Source organism: Microcebus murinus, chromosome 20 (genome assembly GCF_040939455.1).
Source record: "Microcebus murinus isolate Inina chromosome 20, M.murinus_Inina_mat1.0, whole genome shotgun sequence".
Classification (NCBI taxonomy): domain Eukaryota; kingdom Metazoa; phylum Chordata; class Mammalia; order Primates; family Cheirogaleidae; genus Microcebus; species Microcebus murinus.
The window spans coordinates 23,313,734-23,333,535 of record NC_134123.1 but is presented as its reverse complement, the minus strand read 5'-3'; the positions used below and the strand labels follow the sequence as shown (position 1 = coordinate 23,333,535).

The 19,802-nt window shown below is 36.9% G+C and overlaps 1 protein-coding gene across 1 annotated transcript in view; it reads right to left on the bottom strand.

The window, feature by feature from the left end:
* Positions 1-19,802, bottom strand: part of AP1G1 (adaptor related protein complex 1 subunit gamma 1) — a 76,050-nt gene that overhangs the window by 30,139 nt on the left and 26,109 nt on the right. The window contains exons 3-9 of the mRNA XM_075995773.1: positions 15,543-15,667; positions 10,179-10,320; positions 8,566-8,662; positions 7,286-7,362; positions 3,565-3,660; positions 3,028-3,108; positions 2,735-2,833 (exon numbers count right to left, since the gene is read on the bottom strand). Coding sequence (XP_075851888.1) covers positions 2,735-2,833; positions 3,028-3,108; positions 3,565-3,660; positions 7,286-7,362; positions 8,566-8,662; positions 10,179-10,320; positions 15,543-15,667 — 717 coding nt within the window. The remainder of the gene's footprint in view (positions 1-2,734; positions 2,834-3,027; positions 3,109-3,564; positions 3,661-7,285; positions 7,363-8,565; positions 8,663-10,178; positions 10,321-15,542; positions 15,668-19,802) is intronic.

Here is a 19,802-nt window from a genome sequence, read left to right as displayed (position 1 = left end):
TCAATCAAGTGATTAGAGAGTTGGAACTTTCAGCCTTCCAACCACCACTCTCCCAGAGGAAGTACAGAAGGTTAAGCCAATCAACAATGGACAATGGTTTAATCAATCATGCCTATATAATGTGGCCTCCATAAAAACCCAAAAGAACAGGGTATAGAGGATCTTCCAGATAGCTGAACACGCTTCCTGGAAGGTAGATCACGTGGAAAGGGCATGGCTCCCTCACTCCCTCCTGTATGCCTTTCCCTGTGTATCTCTCCCAGCTGGCTGTCCCTCTGCGTCCTTTGTAATATCCTTTATATTAACAAGCCAGTAAACATAAGTAAAGTGTTTCCCCGAGTTCTGGGAGCCACTCTATCAAATTAATCAAACCCCAGAAGGGACTGATCTAGCTGGTTGGTTAGAAGCTACACTTACCACTAGCATCTGAAGTGGGGGTTAGTCTTGTGGGACTGAGCCCTTAACTTGTGAGACCTCACACTACCTCCAGGTAGACAGTGTCAGAACTGAATCAGGATACCCAGCTGGTATCCACTAGAGAACTGTTTGATGTGTGAGGAAATACCCTCACACATCTGGTGTCAGAAATGAAGTACTGAGTGACTGTATGAGAGCAGAGACTAAAGAGTAGGAAAAACACTTTGGTTTTGGGTGGTTTTTTTCCTGTATCTTTTCAGTGGTTCCTGAAAGTTCAAATTCACAGAGACAGAAGAACTGTGGTCTCCAGGGGCCAGGGGTAGTAGAGCATGGAGAGTTATTGTTTAATGGATACAGAGTTTGGAAAGACAAAAAAGTTCTAGAGATAAATGATGGCATTGGTTACATAACAATGTAAAAATACTAAGGCCATTGAACTGTACACTTAAAAATGGTTAAAATAGTAAAATCTGTGTTATGTACATTTTATCACAATTAAGAAAAAAATTTAAAAAGAGATATATCTGTATATGTGAATATGGAACTAGCTACGAGATAATGTTAGGTGAACAAGGTAAGGTGCCGAACAATATATATGGTATGTTATCATTTTGTTTGAAAGGTACGGGAAGAGGAAAAGAACTTAACCTAAGTTACTTTGGTTACTTCACTGGATACTGTAATGCTACAGACAAAAAAAAAAACTATACACAAACATTATACTCTAGTTAGTAAATTTGTTTCTTACAAGGCTATGGGTTATCAATTCTAATATTAATAAATGATTGAGTGAATGAATAAATTCATGGGGGAGAAGGGTCAAATCCTTTTACAGAAGAATTTCCAATTATTTAATGAGAAAAAAATGAGAGAAATAGAAAATTATCATTAGAATACCATCTTAGGCAAGATCTTCTAGTAGATACTAAAATTGGTGGCCAAAAGTCTGAAGAGAACAGGATATTTATATAGTCTTAAAATATATCCCCTCAAGGCCGGGCGCGGTGGCTCACGCCTGTAATCCTAGCTCTCTGGGAGGCCGAGGCGGGCGGATTGCTCGAGGTCAGGAGTTCGAAACCAGCCTGAGCAAGAGCGAGACCCCGTCTCTACTATAAATAGAAAGAAATTAATTGGCCAACTAAAAATATATATACAAAAAATAGCCGGGCATGGTGGCGAATGCCTGTAGTCCCAGCTACTTGGGAGGCTGAGGCAGCAGGATTGCTTGAGCCCAGGAGTTTGAGGTTGCTGTGAGCTAGGCTGACGCCATGGCACTCACTCTAGCCTGGGCAACAAAGCGAGACTCTGTCTCAAAAAAAAAAAAAAAAAAAAAAAAAATATATCCCCTCAAATATTTTTAATTACAAAGAGAAAAATAACAACTTTACAGTGGACAAAACCAGTAACTAATCAATACTTCAAAAGTGTCAAAGTTATAAAAGCCAAGGAAAGGAAAGACTGAGGAACTGTCACAGATTATAGGAGACTAAGGAGATACGACGATTAAATGCAATGTGGGGTCATGGATTGGCTTCTGGAACAGAATAATGACATCAATAGAAAAACTGGCAAAATCTAAATAAAATCTATAATTTAGCTAATAGTATAGTACCAATATCACTTTCTTAGTTTTGATAATTACACTATAATTACACAAAATGTTAACATGAGGGGAATCTGGGTGAAAGATATAGAGTATATGGGAACTCTAAATTATTTTTGCACTTTTGAGTCTGAAATGATTTCAAATAAAGAGTTTTTTTAAGTGGAGAAAATAATAAATACGCATGTACAGACATTTGAATATGGATAAAACATCTCAAAAAATATGTTAGAAAATGGTAACAGTATTTCCCTCTAGAAGGAGAAGTGAAGTCTACATGTTGAAAGCTACAAGGCTGATATTTTCTTCCCTGCTTACCTTTGGTACTGCTTGAGTTTTTTACTCTATATGTTTATTTCTTAAAATAAAAACAAATTAACTCAAATATGATATCTTGTTTTGTTTGAAGTGATGAATAGAGCCCAAAGTGTGGCTCTAGTAAAAGCTTTTCTAAAATGTTTCCTTGACTCAACAATATTTACTTACTATAAACCTAAGTATACCTAAGATCTTCCAAACTTTAATCAATGTTAAACATAAAGCCCTCAATGGGAGGGAATAACACTTCAGATACCAAAACCACAGCATGATACATTTTGCATCATTCCTTCCTAAAGTCAAGTTCCAAGTGGAATCCATTCCAAAGTACTAAAGATCAAGTGAATTATCCTAAATGAAAAGTTTAGAAGGAGGAAAAAATTAAAAATGACTTACTCGAAGTCCACTCTCTGACTTAATATCCATGATAGTCAAAACCGTTTCATAAAGAATAGCATTTCCTACATTTTTACTAGTCTCTGTATTAGTGGCAACCTGAAAAGACAAACAGGGCAGGACATGAGTGAGAAAACAATGCTCCCCAAAATATCCAGAGGTAATGAGATATTTTGTGATTACATCCACCAATGAGGAAATACAAATAAAAACTGCTCCATATAACCACAATCATTCTATTCTCTGCAAAACTAAAATAAATATTTAACATAATGGAAGTTTGGTCTACTCACCTGTGCTAATATATCATTCATAGCTTCACTTGAGTCATCATCATTTCGTCCTAAAATTCTTAATAATCGCAAAATTCGTACCTAATGTACAAAATATGAGAAGTGTCAACAAATTAAGACTCACACAAAGGAAACTTGCTTGGTATGAAATTCAAATAAATTAAGTCTTAAATCCCATCAAAAATGATCAAAAATCACACAGAAGAATTTTAAACATTATCTTTAGAGACATTATATATGCTTCTACATCCAATGAAGTTATTAGGTACCCCACACTTCATTCTTCCACAGCTAAAGAATACTACTACCTGAGCTCTATTATATTGAAAAGTTAAGTAGTAAATAATTTTGACTATTAAAACTATAATTTTCTCCTATTAATCTAATAAAATATAGAATCACATCACTAGCCATTTATTAATATAATTAATTAAGTACCAAATGTTTACCCAATATAGGCTTAAGAGAAAGGAAATGGCCTACTCAAAAGTTATTAAATTTGTATGACATTTATTCAAAACTTTCTTTCAACCTCACCTGCAAAAAGGGGTCACTGATACCAGAAACATCATGTTCTGGTGAATATCCGGACATGATGAGATTCTTTAAAATACGAACTAATTGGGGCACAAGCTGCAGAGAAGAAAGATGCATCAAAAACCAGTGATTATCAGAGAATGTCTCATGAACAAGCAGGTACTTTGGTTTAGAAAAAGAGTGCAAGGGTCTCAGTTCAAGCAAATTCTATTGATATACTACAGGGTGTCCAAAAAGTCGCCACATATAGGAAAAACGGGAAATTGTAGCTGAATGTAACTTTATTTACAAAATATTCATTACAAAACTCTTCCTTTGTAGCAAATGACTATTTTGTTAAAAAAGGTACACTTAGTTACAATTTCCCATTTTCCCTAGGTATGGAGACTTTTGGACACCCTGCAGTACACTGTAGATGTTTGCTAAATACAACTAAAGATAACTAGGCCAAGATCTCCAGAAGCAGTATGTATTTTATCTGGATAAAAACAAATCAGACTTTTTTACTCCAGAGTCACATATGCAAAGATATTACAAATAACAGGTCAGAAAGCCTATGGGAACCAAGTAAAACAGATACCTATGAGGCATACTGCATTTCTACTTCTGTAGAACTTGACATTCCTAGGTGACAAGAATACGTTCAGTTTTTATCCATTCAAACATTTGCATATAAGATGTTATCACACCAAAATATAACTGGTGATCTTATTAAAATGATAGCTTTAAAACATACCACCTCAAATAGAGGAAAAAGTTCTCTCAAGATAAGGCAGTTATGTCCTTTTCCAACAAACAGAGAATACCAAAGCTGACAATATTAAACAAGTAGAAAAGACACATGAAATATCTTTCACCTTAAGATGATACCAAAGCCATGAATAATTTCCCTCTCCCTATTCTTAACTCACATGACACAATTTTTATTGGAATTTAATTTTAGCACTTAATTATGCATACTGTTTTCTTGTCTTATCTTACCAATGAGACTATACATTCCTTATAGTCAGGAATTTTCTTCCTGTCCTTCCTTTACTTAATCCACTAGAGTTATAACACATGGTAGAGGCAATTTTATTGCCAAGCTGAACTTACAAATGCTTTAAATATTAGTACTCATTTCTGCTGATCAAATACTTGATGTTAAAACCCTATTCCAGAATGTATGCCACAAAAGGAATTTTTCCAGTCTCTAACTAAAAACTCAATTTAGCTAAACAACTCTAATGACCTAAAATCACGTAAAGAAATATTCAAAGTGAATTGCATTGTGTCTCTTTTGTAAGTAATCTGAACAGCCCAAACTCTGCTACCACTCAATTATTTTTTTCTCATTGTATATAAACTCTGTCCCTTCTCCACTCCCCAAGCCTAAAATGGGATCAGGACTGTAATAAAAAGCCACGCTATACTCAAGGCATGCACTCAAAACATGCGGGCTACTTTTAAATGCAAGAGAACACAATCTGTACGAATTTAAGTAAGTTTGGTCACAACAGTTGGGAATTAAGCTACTTATAAGTCAGTCACATAAACAAAAACCTAATTTGGACAACTTCAAGAATAAGACAAATCTAAGCCATGAAGATCTGTAAATCCTAAACAAAATCTTCATTAAATCTGTCAATTGTGGGCAAACTATTATGAGAGATAAGAATATAATTTTACTGTTTTAAATAAATATTTTAAAAATAAAACTAGGTTTATTATAAAAATCTAGTTACCAAGCTCACCTTGCATACTTCCCAAGGGTCTACTTTTGTGTACTACACATAACCCCAATTATTTTTTTAAATCAGGTTTATTGCTTGGAAAAGTCCTTTTTCTTGGGCTACTACATTCAGAATTTGTTTTATTTACTGCCAAAAGGCCAGCACATCACATAAGATTACCCTGGGACAGAAAGCTCAAATGTCTAAATGCTTAGCATATAAATTCTTGGAACCCAGCTTTATTTTTCAGACAAAAATGCAAGTAACTAAAACTGATGACAGGACAAACAAAATAAGATGACAAAGGAAAAGGCTGCAGCCATGAAAATCAGTTGGTGCCAACCTACTGTACCTCAAAATCCTTTAAATATTCTAAAACTTCTCGGCAAGACAAAGTATAGGTAAGGGGGAAATAAAAGGTCTAAGTCTGAACTGAAAGCTCAGAAGTGCGTACGGAGCTTTTTAAAGTATGAGGTTACCCATATACAACTCTAAAATATCCACCTTCAAAAAGAAGCAATGTTTTGTGTCAAAGCTCCATACTGATCTGCAATTGCCATCACCAAACCCACTGGGAAACTGCTCAAAGTTTCTCAAGTGAAGATAAAGGAAAGGCAGAGAAGGAGGCTCACAATTCAAGAAAGGCTGCAACTGAAATCCAAGGCTGACTCTGGAGTCAGGAGTTTAAGTGACAAGACAGAAACTGGACTAGGAAGTTAGCCAAAAAAGCTAGAACAAATAACTCACAGTATTAAGCACAGCTTCAGCATTAGTATATTTTAAAAGCCACACTTGTGGATGGATACACAAAAGCTACTAAGGACCTAATGCCAGCATGCACCATCTAAAAGAGGGTTAATGCTTACCTTTTCATTCTAACATACAGCAGGATTCCAAACAGACAACAGGAACAAAACATATAAAGCAAGCATTAGGGACAAATACGGGTCTCATACTATATTACAATAATTTAATCAAGACATGAACATCTAAGGGTGGAAAAAAGCCAAAAAAGAACTGCTGTTAGAGCCTCATTAGATCTAAAGTACAAAGTGAGTCCTATTTATGGAGTGATCAGCATCCTATAAAAGGAATGAAATGCATGTAATTACCCAAAGAACAGTCTTTCTCTGATTTCTCCTTAGTATTACTGCCTTCTAAAAGTGAAGAAAGAAATGTCCACTTTAAAAAATGCTAGTAAAGGCCGGGCATGGTGGCTCACGCCTATAATCCTAGCACTCTGGGAGGCTGAGGTGGGCAGATCACTCAAGGACACAAGTTCAAAACCAGCCTGAGCAAGAGCAAGACCTTGTCTCTACTATAAATAGAAAGAAAGTAAGTGGCCAACTAAAATATATAGAAAAAATTAGCCAGGCATGGTGGCATGCCTGTAGTCCCAGCTACTCGGGAGGCTAAGGCAGAAGGATTGCTTGAGCTCAGGAGTTTGAAGTTGCTGTGTGCGCTAGGATGACGCCACAGCACTCTAGCCTGGGCAAAAGAGTAAGACTTTGTCTCAAAAAAAAATGCTAGTAAAAAAGGCAGAAAGGGAGACTTTAAAAAGCTAGGACTTTCATCAGAGGAGTCAATGGCTTAAAATGAAAAGTGGGGTAAAAGCAAATAAAAACCAAATTTCAGTTTGCAGTTTTCACCTTAAAAAAAAAAAAAAAAAGAAAAGAAAAGGAATTACACAGACAATTGCTATTTGTGATATGACCTCAGGTTACATTTCCTCACTCAAATGTGAAAACAGGAGATAAAACATGTGAGATTGGTGTGTCTGCCAACAATGAGAGAAGACTTCTATTATGAAAGGGAAAACACTATACTAGTGCCAGTTCTTACATGCCTAAATCTGGCTTCTAGCCCTACCACACAGCAGGGCTGGTTAAATCCTTTATTCGGCTCCACAGCTTGCTTTCAAAAGAAAATCATAAGTGAGAAAATCATGCACTTTTCAGGAAAATCATTTTTCAACCAAGAAATGCTCAGGCGTACAGAATGGCACCTACCTTTCTGAAATGCGCAAGCATGTCTGGGCTTCGCTCACACATTTCTGTGAGGAGAACTACAGATGTGTGAAGGACACCTGAAAGAAAAGATCAAATAAAAACCTAAAATGAGACTAAATTATTCAACTTCATAGAACAGGGCTTTGAGTTCCTGAAGGTCAATTACAAAAAGATAGTTGCTACTTTTGCTTTTTAATCCCTCAAAGAATCTAGGCATTGAGGTGAATATAAAGGAGGAACTTAATAGATGCCTGCTGATTTAATACTGGTCAAACCAGTCAAATCACAATGTTTTCAACAATTATGTGACCAAAATAATTATTAAAATATGACAACAAATACATGTGTCTCTCCATCTGAGAATATTCATAAAGACATACAGAATCAATGTTAGCTAGGTATCATCTGCTCTATATTAATCAAGAGCCATTAGGTAACTTTTGACACATAATTCAAGAGGCAAAAATCATAACATTTTAAACTTCAAGATAAAATGTGTTAAAGCCGGGTACAGTGGCTCACGCCTGTAATCCTAGCACACTCTCGGAGGCCAAGGAAGGAGGATTGCTTGAGCTCAGGAGTTTGAGACCAGCCTGAGCAAGAGTGAGATCTCATCTCTACTAACAATAGAAAAATTAGCCAGGCACATGCCTTTAGTCCCAGCTACTCAGGAGGCTGAAGCAGGAGGATAGCTTGAGCCCAGGAATTTGAGGTTGCAGTGAGCTATGATGACACCACTGCACTCTACCCACAGCAACAAAGACTGTCTCAAAAAAAGAAAGAAAGAAAAAGAAGAGAAAATCAAAGGTAGGATCATTTATACATTATACTGCATATTAGTAACTTAATATAGTACTTCTTTTAAAAATGGGATCTTGCTATGTTGCCCAGACCAGAGTACAGTGGCTATTTACAGGCACGATAATAGTGAACTACACACTCGAACTCCTAGCCACAAGCAATTCTCCCACCACCTCAGCCTCCAAAGTAGGTAGGACTATAGGAGTATGCCACCATGCCTGGCTTTAATACAGTACTTTTAATATCATAAAAGATGATCAGAGATGAAAGACAAGTTTACTATGAAGGAATTAATCCCTAATTATAAAACTAAGATATGTGAGTAGAAAGATTTGCCAGAACAGACCTTCCTGGAAAAGTGTCCAAGCACAGTAGAAAGGCAACTCCAATGTACTGAGACACTGGGCTAACCTAGCCTTAAGCCTTTTCTCTTTCCCTTTCTCCCTCAACAGTTTACTAGTGCATCCAAATTACATTACCATGGTTCTTCTCATTCAATAAATTTTTTGTTGCTGGTAAAAACATCTCCATAAGTTCAGGAACTTTCCTGATGACATGAACAGCACATAGTGCTGCCTATAAAAAAATAAAAGGACAAAGGATTTATTTCAATTATGTCCAGACATCCAATCTTATAAAAAAAAAAACCACTACAAAAACCTAACTAGCTCATCTACTAGAAAAATAAAGAAGAAAGAAGTTAGATATGAGTTTATTATTTATTATTTATTAACTGGTTGGGGATTTCCAGTTTATACTATTGCATTAATGAGAACTTCTAGCTTACCTGTCCCTTTGTTCCTATAATGGTAGACAAGTTAGCAAATACTTTCTAGACAAGACCATGATTAATATGAATTTATCAAACAAATTAAACATGACTTATGTGGAGTTTTGGGGAAGTAAAAACAGGGATAAGATCCTCCATCCTTGATAATCATTCCTCTGAGTAAGATGACCATTAGGTATAAAAACATCATACCATACAAATAAAAGATATACACCACAGATGATATAATATAAATCTGTTATGTTTAATAGTATTTATACTTCCCCCAATTGACTCTCTGCTGACATTAAGAAAATCATCTGAAAGATACTTAATTTGTCTATACTAAAGAAAAGATGGTCTTATTAGCTTCTTCGCTGGAAAGAAAGGTCTAATTCAAAACTGATTTTGGTTATCCCTCAAAGTAACCATAACTTCTATGTGTTTGAGTCAAATACCATAAAAGTTTAGAAAGATTAACAAGAAAAGATTTCTGCTAATTCCACCTATGTTACATTTAGGGGGGAAAAAGTGGTTTATTCCTAACATGCAGGAATGTTTCATTTAATGCAATAATGTGGCTCTAAACAAGAGCAGCTCACATATTCTTTAAGAAAATGGACTGGCTTACAAATTAAGTAAAGAATTTAACTTTGAAGCCATCATGGGAAATGATTTGATGTTTTCAACACCTCTCTCTCACACCATTAATACTGAGGCACAGTAAATGCCAACCATACAGATATGTGTTCATTTCTTGGACTTCTAAATTCTATACACTTATTTACAAAGGTTTTAGGGTTCAATCATGATTTTTAAAAACTCAACAAATTTAGATCAACAAATAAAACCAAGTAAGAGAATAAGATAATTCTCTTCCACCACTATCCCACTCAGACAAATCAATGTTAGAAAGTGGGCTCTACCTCATTCCCTAATAATTATCTAGGTTTCGATGGAACTACCCTTCCAGAGAAACAAAGGCATTAATAAAAAGACATGGGCACTAATTATTAGTATAAAAGTAAATTCATAAAGATATATTCATAATCCACTTTATTTTAATACTGTTTAGAATCAGACAATTTTAGGAAGTAATTAGGTATGCCACCTAAAATACATCTAGTAACATTTGTTTCTTTGTAAATCATTTCCTTAAAAAATAAGAATCAAGATTCATATATAACCATTTAAAATATATTTGCTACACAGAGAAAAAGACTTTATATTATGATCCGAGCTTTCAAAAATAAGTAATTTGCTTTCTCATCTCCATAATATCCCCTAATCCAAACAGAGATATTTATTTTCATTAATAGTTACCTTTTTTCTTAAATAAGAGTTGGAGGTTTTCAGGAGCTTCTCTACCTCTCCTGCAAGATCTCTGCACATCTCTGAGGAGCCCATGCAGCCCAGGGTACAAAGTGCTAGCCCTTGTACAAATTGCGTGCTATGATTGAGATCACTGCAAAAAAAAAAAAAAGAAGGTAGAAACAAACATGCCTTCCCTGATGCTCCCCATGAAGAAGTGTCACAATTTAACAAACTAGTTCAGAATGACTCAAGATTTCTCCAATAATGAAAATAATAGCATTATTTGTTGCAGAAAATGTTTATTCCGACTTTATTACAAATTATCAACACATCAGTGTGCAGTGAGAACGGTATAAAAAAAGTTATCAATACAGTAAATGGACTGACAGTCCATGCTACAGGCTTACAAGCCAATGCTTCCAAAAACCAAAGTAGCAGAAACTGGATAGTATGTTATCTGTTGAATGTTAAAAGACACCCACTTTAGAAATTCAACAAACAGTTGAAAGTAAAAACTGGCAATGATAAAAATATGAAGGAAAACTGTCTTTAAAAGATTTTTAATAGCTCTCCTACTCACCACAAAGAAAGGTTAAGATACACATTTACCAAAATCCTTTTTAAAAAAAATCAGAAAATACAATCTATGCTAGCTCATATAAGATGACATAGATATCATGACAAAAATTTAGCTATCTTTTAAAACCTGTAGTCTTATGCTTTTTTTTTTTTTTTTTAACAGGGTCTCACTCTTTTGCCTGGGCTAGAATGCAGTGGCGTCATCACAGCTCAGTATAACCTCCAACTCCTGGGCTCAAGCTATTCTCCTGCCTCAGCCTCCCAAGTAGGAACTACAGGCACGTACCACCACACCCAGCTAAGTTTTTTTTATTTTTTGTAGAGACAGGGTCTCACTATTGCCCAAGCTGGTCTTGAACTCCTGGACTCAAGGGACATTCCTGTCTCAGCCTCCCAAAATACTAGGATTACAGGCGTGAGCCACCACATCCAGTCTTATGCTTTTTAGCTTGACATTACATTAAATAATTTTTACACTTGTATTTATTCAAAAGAAGAAAAATTAGTAACTGTCCATTACTAATTATAAAAATGAGTCAATAAAACCACCTTTAACAAACTAAGCTAGACATTTATAGTGAACCCCCATATCCAGTGGTATACATACACAAAAATCTTTCTAACACGAATTGATTACTATATAAAATTATCTCCAAAACAGCCAGGAAGCATACTTTCAGAAAAGGTGAAGTATTAAAATCTTGTACCATTAAACTCATCTATATATTATAATCAACTCTTGCTATTCAGAAACTGAATAATTATGTTAAGTTATACTACCTTCTATTGGCTTTCAGAGCATTTTAGAATCCTTTAGTCCAGTGGTTCTCAAAGTGTGGTTCACGAGTCTCTGGAAGTCCCCAAGACTGTTTCAGAGAGTCCATGCAATCCAAGCTCTTTTCATAATCCTCACATATTATTTGTCAACTGTGTTGACATTTGCACTAATGGTGCAAAAGCAGTGGTGAGAAAAACTGCTGGTGCATTAACACAAACCAAGGCACAGACACCAAAGTGTACTAGTAGTCACTGTATCCACTACCATATTCTGATAGTTAAAAAAAGGAAGAAAATAATGCAGTTTCATTTATGACTGCCCATAACAAAGCAGTAAAAATTATTAGTTTAGCTTTTTATTTATTTATTTTTTTGAGACAGAATCTCACTTTGTTGCCGTAGCGTCAGCCTAGCTCACAGCAACGCAAACTCCTGGGCTCCAGCAATCCTAACTGCCTGAGTCTCCCAAGTAGCTGGGACGACAGGCATGCGCCACCATGCCCGGCTAATTTTTTTCTATATATATATTAGTTGGCCAATTAATTTCTTTCTATTTATAGCAGAGACAGAGTCTCGCTCTTGCTCAGGCTGATTTCAAACTCCTGACCTGGAGCAATCCACCCGCCTTGGCCTCCCAGAGTGCTAGGATTATAGGTGTGAGTCACCACGCCTGGCCTTGCTTTGTTTTTTGAGACAGAGTCTCACTCTGTTGCCTGGGCTAGAGTGCCATGGCGTCAGCCTAGCTCACAGCAACCTCAATCTCCTGAGTTCAAGCAATCTCCCTGCCTCAGCCTCCCAAGTAGCTGGGACTACAGGCATGTGCCACCATGCCTGGCTAATTTTTTCTATATATTTTTAGTTGGTCAATTAATTTATTTCTATTTTTAATAGAGACAGAGTATCACTCTTGCTCAGGCTGGTTTCAAACTCCTGACCTTGAGCGATCCTCCCACCTCAGCCTGCCAAAAATGCTAGGATTACAGGCATGAGCCACTGCACCTGGCCTATTAGTTTTGTTAAATCTCAACTCTTGAGTGTACATATTCTCAATATTCTGTGTGATAAAATGGGAAGTATGCATAAATTCCTTCTGCTGCATAATGAAGTAAAATGGCAGTCTGAGAGAAAAGCACATGTGAACTTGTTTCATCTGCAAGCTGAGCTAGTGCTGCTTTAAAATGAACATCACTTCTACTCACGCGGGTTTTCAAAGAAATCTAAAAAAATAAAAAAAAAAAAAAAAAAAAAAAAATAAAATGAACATCACTTTTATTTGAAAAATAACCGAGACAACTATGGTTATTAGGATTTGGGTATTTGGCTGACACCTTCTAGACAAAGAGCCAAGTGAGCCTATCACTTAAAGAACAACGCACAATTCTTATTCCTACACAACACCCTGTTTTCAGTCCTGTTGGCTGAGCAATCTCGACAGTTCCAGACCAGCCTGAGAAAGAGCAAGACCCCATCACTACTAAAAATAGAAAAATTAGCAAAGCACTGTGACACACACTTAATACTCCCAGCTACTTGGGAGGCTGAGGTGGGAAGATCACTTGAGCCCAGAAGTTTGAGGTTGCAGTGAGCTATGATGATGCCACTATACTCTAGCCTTGGTGACAGAGTGAGACTGTGTAAAACAAAGTTTGAGTACTAACTATGGCTTTAGCATCTAGGCTCCCAGTTTCCAAAGATATTTAGTTAACTTTTCATTCACTGTTCAATGATTATAGATATTTTAATCTGTTATTCTTAAAATAACAGATTTTTTTTTTTTTTTTTTGAGATAGGGTCTCACTCTGTCACCCAAGCTATTAATAGAATGCAGTAGTGCAATCATGGCTCACTGTAACCTCAAACTCCTGGGCTCCAGCAACCCTCCTCCTCTCTCACACTCCTGAGTAGCCAGGTGACTATAGGCACATGCCACCACGCCTGGCTAATAAGATCCAATTTTTTAAGGATTTAACTCCAAGATCTTTAGTATCTTAAATAATTGTTGTAAGCCGATGAACAATGAGACAAACATTTGTAATTAAGCATAAAAACTATTGGTACACTATGATGCCCTAGAATACAAAGAAATAAACCCTCCAAAACCAAAAAACAAAACAGAAAAAAGGATCACATTCATTAACAGATTAAAAAAGAAAAAACAAAAAAACTAAGTGATACAAAACTTGGAATGAAGTGCTAGATCATTTCCCAACTATCTGAAAAAGTAGCTAACTCCTAAATTCACTTGGGGCTTGGCTGGGTCTCCTTAAATTAAACACAAAGATTATCTTTTCTATGTGCTTCATTCTTCAATTTTTATCAAGGTACAAACCTGTATTTAAGTTCGGTATTAACTCTCTAACATGAACTCACTGCTAGGCAGAACTGCCAAATTATCGGCATGTGATTGAAAGCTTAAGCAATAAGGGCAACAGAGCATGCAAGAACTAAAATTAAAGAAAATTCTCTTAAAGGCCTATCCAGAGTAAAGTATACAAGAATCATGCTGAACATCTAGAATATACTCTCCATTACATCAAGGATTTCTGCCCATTTTTCTCTACTCTCCAAACGAAAGGAGTACTTGCAAACAACTCCTAGCATATAGCAGACATGCAATAAGTATTTGTTAAAAAAATGAATCAAGTTCATAATTTCATTATTAATATTTCTTTCAAGACCAAAATCCAAAAATTCTCTCAAAAGTAAGTTCACAGACTCACTACCATATTTAAATGCTACACTTTATCATTACAATCAAATCACAATTGTCATTTTGGAATTTTCCATTACCCATTGGAAAAATTTAAAGGAAGGCATTATTTACCACAGAAAATTATGAATTTTAATTCCCACAAATTGGATCTCCTACATCCCCATGCTTCTACTTTCTGTCAAATACAGAAATACTGCAAATAAAAAAGTCTAAAAAGGAGATTAAACACATAGAAAAATCAAAACCAAAAGATTAATAATACAAACCAAAAAGTATCTTAAACCATTTAAGGCCATCAGAACTCCTATAGCTTTCTAACTGAAAATTCTTCTAAGAAGGGCACTGGGGGCCGGGCGTGGTGGCTCACGCCTGTAATCCTAGCACTTTGGGAGGCCGAGGCGGGCGGATTGCTCAAGGTCAGGAGTTCGAAACCAGCCTGAGCGAGACCCCGTCTCTACCAAAAATAGAAATAAATTAATTGACCAACTAAAAATATATATACAAAAAATTAGCCGGGCATGGTGGCACATGCCTGTAGTCCCAGCTACTCGGGAGGCTGAGGCAGTAGGATCGCTGAGCCCCGGAGATTGAGGTTGCTGTGAGCCAGGCTGACGCCACGGCACTCACTCTAGCCTGGGCAACAAAGTGAGACTCTGTCTCAAAAAAAAAAAAAAAAAAAAAGAAGGGCACTGGGAAAAATAGCTAATTCTTTGCTCAGGTCCACTCATTTCGTTATACAGCAAGTATTCCTCAATTTGTAAGGAAGTTAAACAAACAAACTAGTGCATCAATAAATCAGCCATTAGAAAAAAACACTATACATAAAAATTCATGGGGCTAAAATATAAATCCATGAACCTAAATCTCAGATGGATTAGATCACCAACAAGCAAGACCTCTCCTTTTACCTTTAAATGGTATTTACTCAGAATATACATTAATAATTTTTAAGGAAATGTAAAGTTTCATTATTCACAGTAGTCAAAGTCCTAGAAACAAACAAATGAAACAAGCCCAGACTTGACCAATACTTTCTCTTTTCTATGAATGCCCAAATGTCTATTTTATCAGTAACGCATGTTTTTATGCCTGAAGATACACAGCAATATCTGCATTAAATATGATTATCCCCTATAGAAGTTTTAATCCTTTGCTCAGCTTCTTTGCCTACAAGCGACTGAATCAGGAGCAATTCAAATATATTCTGGACAATAAATATAAAATCAGTAAATAGAAGATATTGATGTCATAAGAAAGACTAAAAGAACAAAGTTGTTGCTAGAAGAAAAAAAGTTAAGACTTACTTCTTGATACAGTTGGTCATGAGAAGATGAACATCTTGTCTTTCATCTAATAGCAGCATTGCCCCTAAATAGCCAATGCGTTTGTCTGTAAATTTTTGAGAGGCAATAAGCTTGAGGCACTCCAACTGCAAAAAAGGAAAAAAAAAAAAAAAGAAAGAAAGAAAAGAAAAAGCCATTAAGAACTTGCTACACAATCTAGAAAAGCAATGTTTTTTACCCAGAGTCTACAGATGACTAAAGTAAAGTACAAACCTGTATCATCAAGCTACCTGAATAAAAGGCAAAGAATTAAGACTGCTGGATATCTTAATAATAGTAATCATGTTCTGGAACAGATCATTTTGTCAAGGTCCCATGATATTTGCCATCCAAATAATCTTGAGTTTTACCTTAGTTCTACAGATTCATACAAATATAAACTAGTCAAGTATTACAATAAGATACTAATAAACCAAATTTCTAATTTAATCCCCAGGTTACATTAAACAAGCACCTAACTTATGTATTTAAGGTCTGGTTCCTATTTTGGAAACAAAAAAACTCAATATGTGGAAATACAACAAAGTATCAAAAACTGTCTTAAACATGGAATGTATAATTAATTAAAGAAGAGAGTGATAATAATTAACTTTAATATAATATGGAAAGTGTTTGAACCAAGTACATTAAGGGCATGATCCAAGTACTACAGCAGAGTTGAGTGATTAGGAATCAAATAAAGAAAGGAAAAATATTCAGAGGGAAAACTCAGCAGCAGAATTAAGCTAAAATGTTTTATATGATTTCTTCTTTACCTAATTGTTATTAATAGAAATAGTTTCTTAGGGCTTAAGAGTCCTTGTAAATAGTTTGTCTCTCTCTTTGGCCTTTCTCGAATAACCTTCAGAATCACTTTGATATACTTTATCATTCAGTCTTGACAAACATGAAAAAGGCCAAAACATTCCTTCTGAAGTAGTGGTTTTCAAAGGTCATACAGAAGTCAGACTATCTAAAACGTTTTCAAAAATATGTTCTCCTAGGCCGGGCGTGGTGGCTCACGCTTGTAATCCTAGCACTCTGGGAGGCCAAGGCGGGCGGATTGCTCAAGGTCAGGAGTTCAAAACCAGCCTGAGGCCGGGCGCGGTGGCTCACGCCTGTAATCCTAGCTCTCTGGGAGGCCGAGGCGGGCGGATTGCTCGAGGTCAAGAGTTCGAAACCAGCCTGAGCAAGAGCGAGACCCCGTCTCTACTATAAATAGAAAGAAATTAATTGGCCAACTAATATATACAAAAAATTAGCCGGGCATGGTGGCACATGCCTGTAGTCCCAGCTACTTGGGAGGCTGAGGCAGGAGGATCCCTTGAGCCCAGTAGTTGGAGGTTGCTGTGAGCTAGGCTGACGCCACGGCACTCACTCTAGCCTGGGCAACAAAGCGAGACTCTGTCTCAAAAAAAAAAAAAAAAAAAAAAAAAACCAGCCTGAGCGAGACCCTGTCTCTACTATAAAAATAGAAAGAAATTAATTGGCCAACTAATATTAGCCGGGCATGGTGGCCTATGCCTGTAGTCCCAGCTACTCGGGAGCCTGAGGCAGTAGGATTGCTTGAGCCCAGGAGTTGGAGGTTGCTGTGAGCTAGGCTGATGCCATGGCACTCACTCTAGCCTGGGCAACAAAGCGAGACTGTCTCAAAAAAAAAAAAAAAATATATATATATATGTTCTCCTTTAAAATCACACATTTAAAAAAAAGGAGGCTCAAATGGAGACCTGTGTACACAGGAAGTGAAAGTTACATGAGACTACTTTCATTATGAATTTATCTAGTAAGTTTGAATGTGACATTGAGGACAGCAAAACAGTTCCACATACATAATTTTTTCAAGCTATGTAAGAATTGCTCTCTCCATATACCTTCACTAAAAAACACCTAAAGACAGATGCAGTTGCTCATGCCTATAATACCAAGTACAGGAGAATCACTTGAGACCAGGAGTTCAAGACCAGCCTGATCAACATAGTGAGAACCCATCTCTACAAAAAATTTTTAAAAATTAGCTGGGCATGGTGGCACAAGCCTGCAGCCCCAGCTACTGGGGAGGCTGAAGCAGGAGGATTGCTTGATCCCAGGAATTCAAGGCTGCAGTGAACTGTGATCATTCCACCACACTCTAACCTGGATGACAGTGTGAGACCCTATCTCTATAAAAAAATAAAATAAAACAAAAAATTTTTAAAAATTAAAAATATAGGCCAGGCATGGTGGCTCACACCTGTTATCCCAGCACTTCGGGAAGCTGAGGTGGAAGGATAGCTTGAGGCCAGGAGTTCAAGACCAGCGACACCCCATCTCTACAAAAAATAAGAAAAATTAGCTGGGCATAGTGGTGAACACCTGCAGTTCTAGCTACTTGGGAAGCTAAGGCAGGAGGATCACTTGAGCCCAGGAGTTCAAGGTTGCAGTGAGATATGATTGTGCCACGGCACTCTAGCCCAGGTGACAAAGGGAGACCCTATGTCTTAAAAAACAAAACCAAACAAAAAACACCTAAAATTAACTGATTAACTACACTACCATAAGCATTTCAAAGAAATCTCCAAGGATCAAACGAGAAAACTTAAATGCCATGGGAGACTGAAAAAAGATTATTTAAGTAAGTAACAACCCTTTCCTTTCATCTATATATTCAATTTAAATTAAAAATAATTTCTGAAACAGAAGTTGATGAAAGTCATTTTTACAATTTCAACAGAAAATTTACTGCTAGGGGCTGGGCATGGTGGTTCACACCTATAATCAAACTTAGTACTCTGGGAGGCCGAGGCAGGAAGATAGCTCCGAGTCAGGAGTTCGAGACCAGCCTGAACAAGAGCGAGACCCCCACCCCCATCCCTAATAAAAAAAAGAAAGAAAGAAAGAAATTAGTCAGACAACTAAAAATAGAAATAAATTAGCTGGGCATGGTGACACACACCTGTAGTCCCAGCTACTTGGGAGGGTGAGGCAGGAGGATCACTTGAGCCTAGGAGTTTGAGGTTGCTGTGAGCTAGGCTGACGCCACAGCACTCTAGCCTGGGCAACAGAGTGAGACTCTATCTCAAAAAAAAAAAAAAAAAGAAAAAAGAAAAAAAATTTACTGCTAGAGTGAATGAGACAATCAGGAGTTAAAATATCATCAGAAGTTCCTACTTAAGCTTTAACCTAAAAAAAAACAAAAAACAAAAAAAAAAAATATCATCAGAAGGCCGGGCGCGGTGGTTCACGCCTGTAATCCTAGCACTCTGGGAGGCCGAGGCGGGTGGATCGCTCGAGGTCAGGAGTTCGAAACCAGCCTGAGCAAGAGCGAGACCCGTCTCTACTATAAATAGAAATTAATTGGCCAACTAATATATAGAGAAAAAATTAGCCGGGCATGGTGGCACATGCCTGTAGTCCCAGCTACTCGGGAGGCTGAGGCAGGAGGATCGCTTGAGCCCAGGAGTTTGAGGTTGCTGTGAGCGAGGCTGACGCCACGGCACTCACTCTAGCCTGGGCAACAAAGTGAGACTCTGTCTCAAAAAAAAAAAAAAAAAAAAAAAAAAAAAAATCATCAGAAAAAGTTTACTCTTTTTCAAACTGAAGGTTTTTTCCAATCTTCCCATTTAATAATTCTATAAATAAATATTTTAATAATGAAAGAAAATGCTCCAAGAATCAGATAACCATAGAAGCTTTCATCATCCTTACTGAATCAATCTTGCTTCTGGCAAATCCTAGACATTACACAAATAAATTATCCAAAAATATTTTATTAAGATCACCCACTGAGTAGGGCATACTCTCAGGCATTAATATTACTTATGGTTTTTTTTTTTTTTTTTTTTTTTTGAGACGGAGTCTCACTTTGTTGTCCAAGCTAGGGTGAGTGCCGTGGCGTCAGCCTAGCTCACAGCAACCTCAAACTCCTGGGCTCAAGCAATCCTGCTGCCACAGCCTCCCGAGTAGCTGGGACTACAGGCATGCGCCACCATGCCCGGCCAATTTTTTCTGTATATATTAGTTGGCCAATTAATTTCTTTCTATTTTTAGTAGAGACGGGGTCTGGCTCTTGCTCAGGCTAGTTGTGAACTCCTGACCTCGAGCAATCCGCCCTCCTCGGCCCAAAGTGCTAGGATTACAGGCGTGAGCCACCGCGCCCGGCCCTTACTTACGTATTTTTAAAGCCAAGTTTTAAGATAGTCACACTAAAAGTCACCAATGACCAGTGAATACAATTTGTTGTTTCTTATGACATTTGCATAA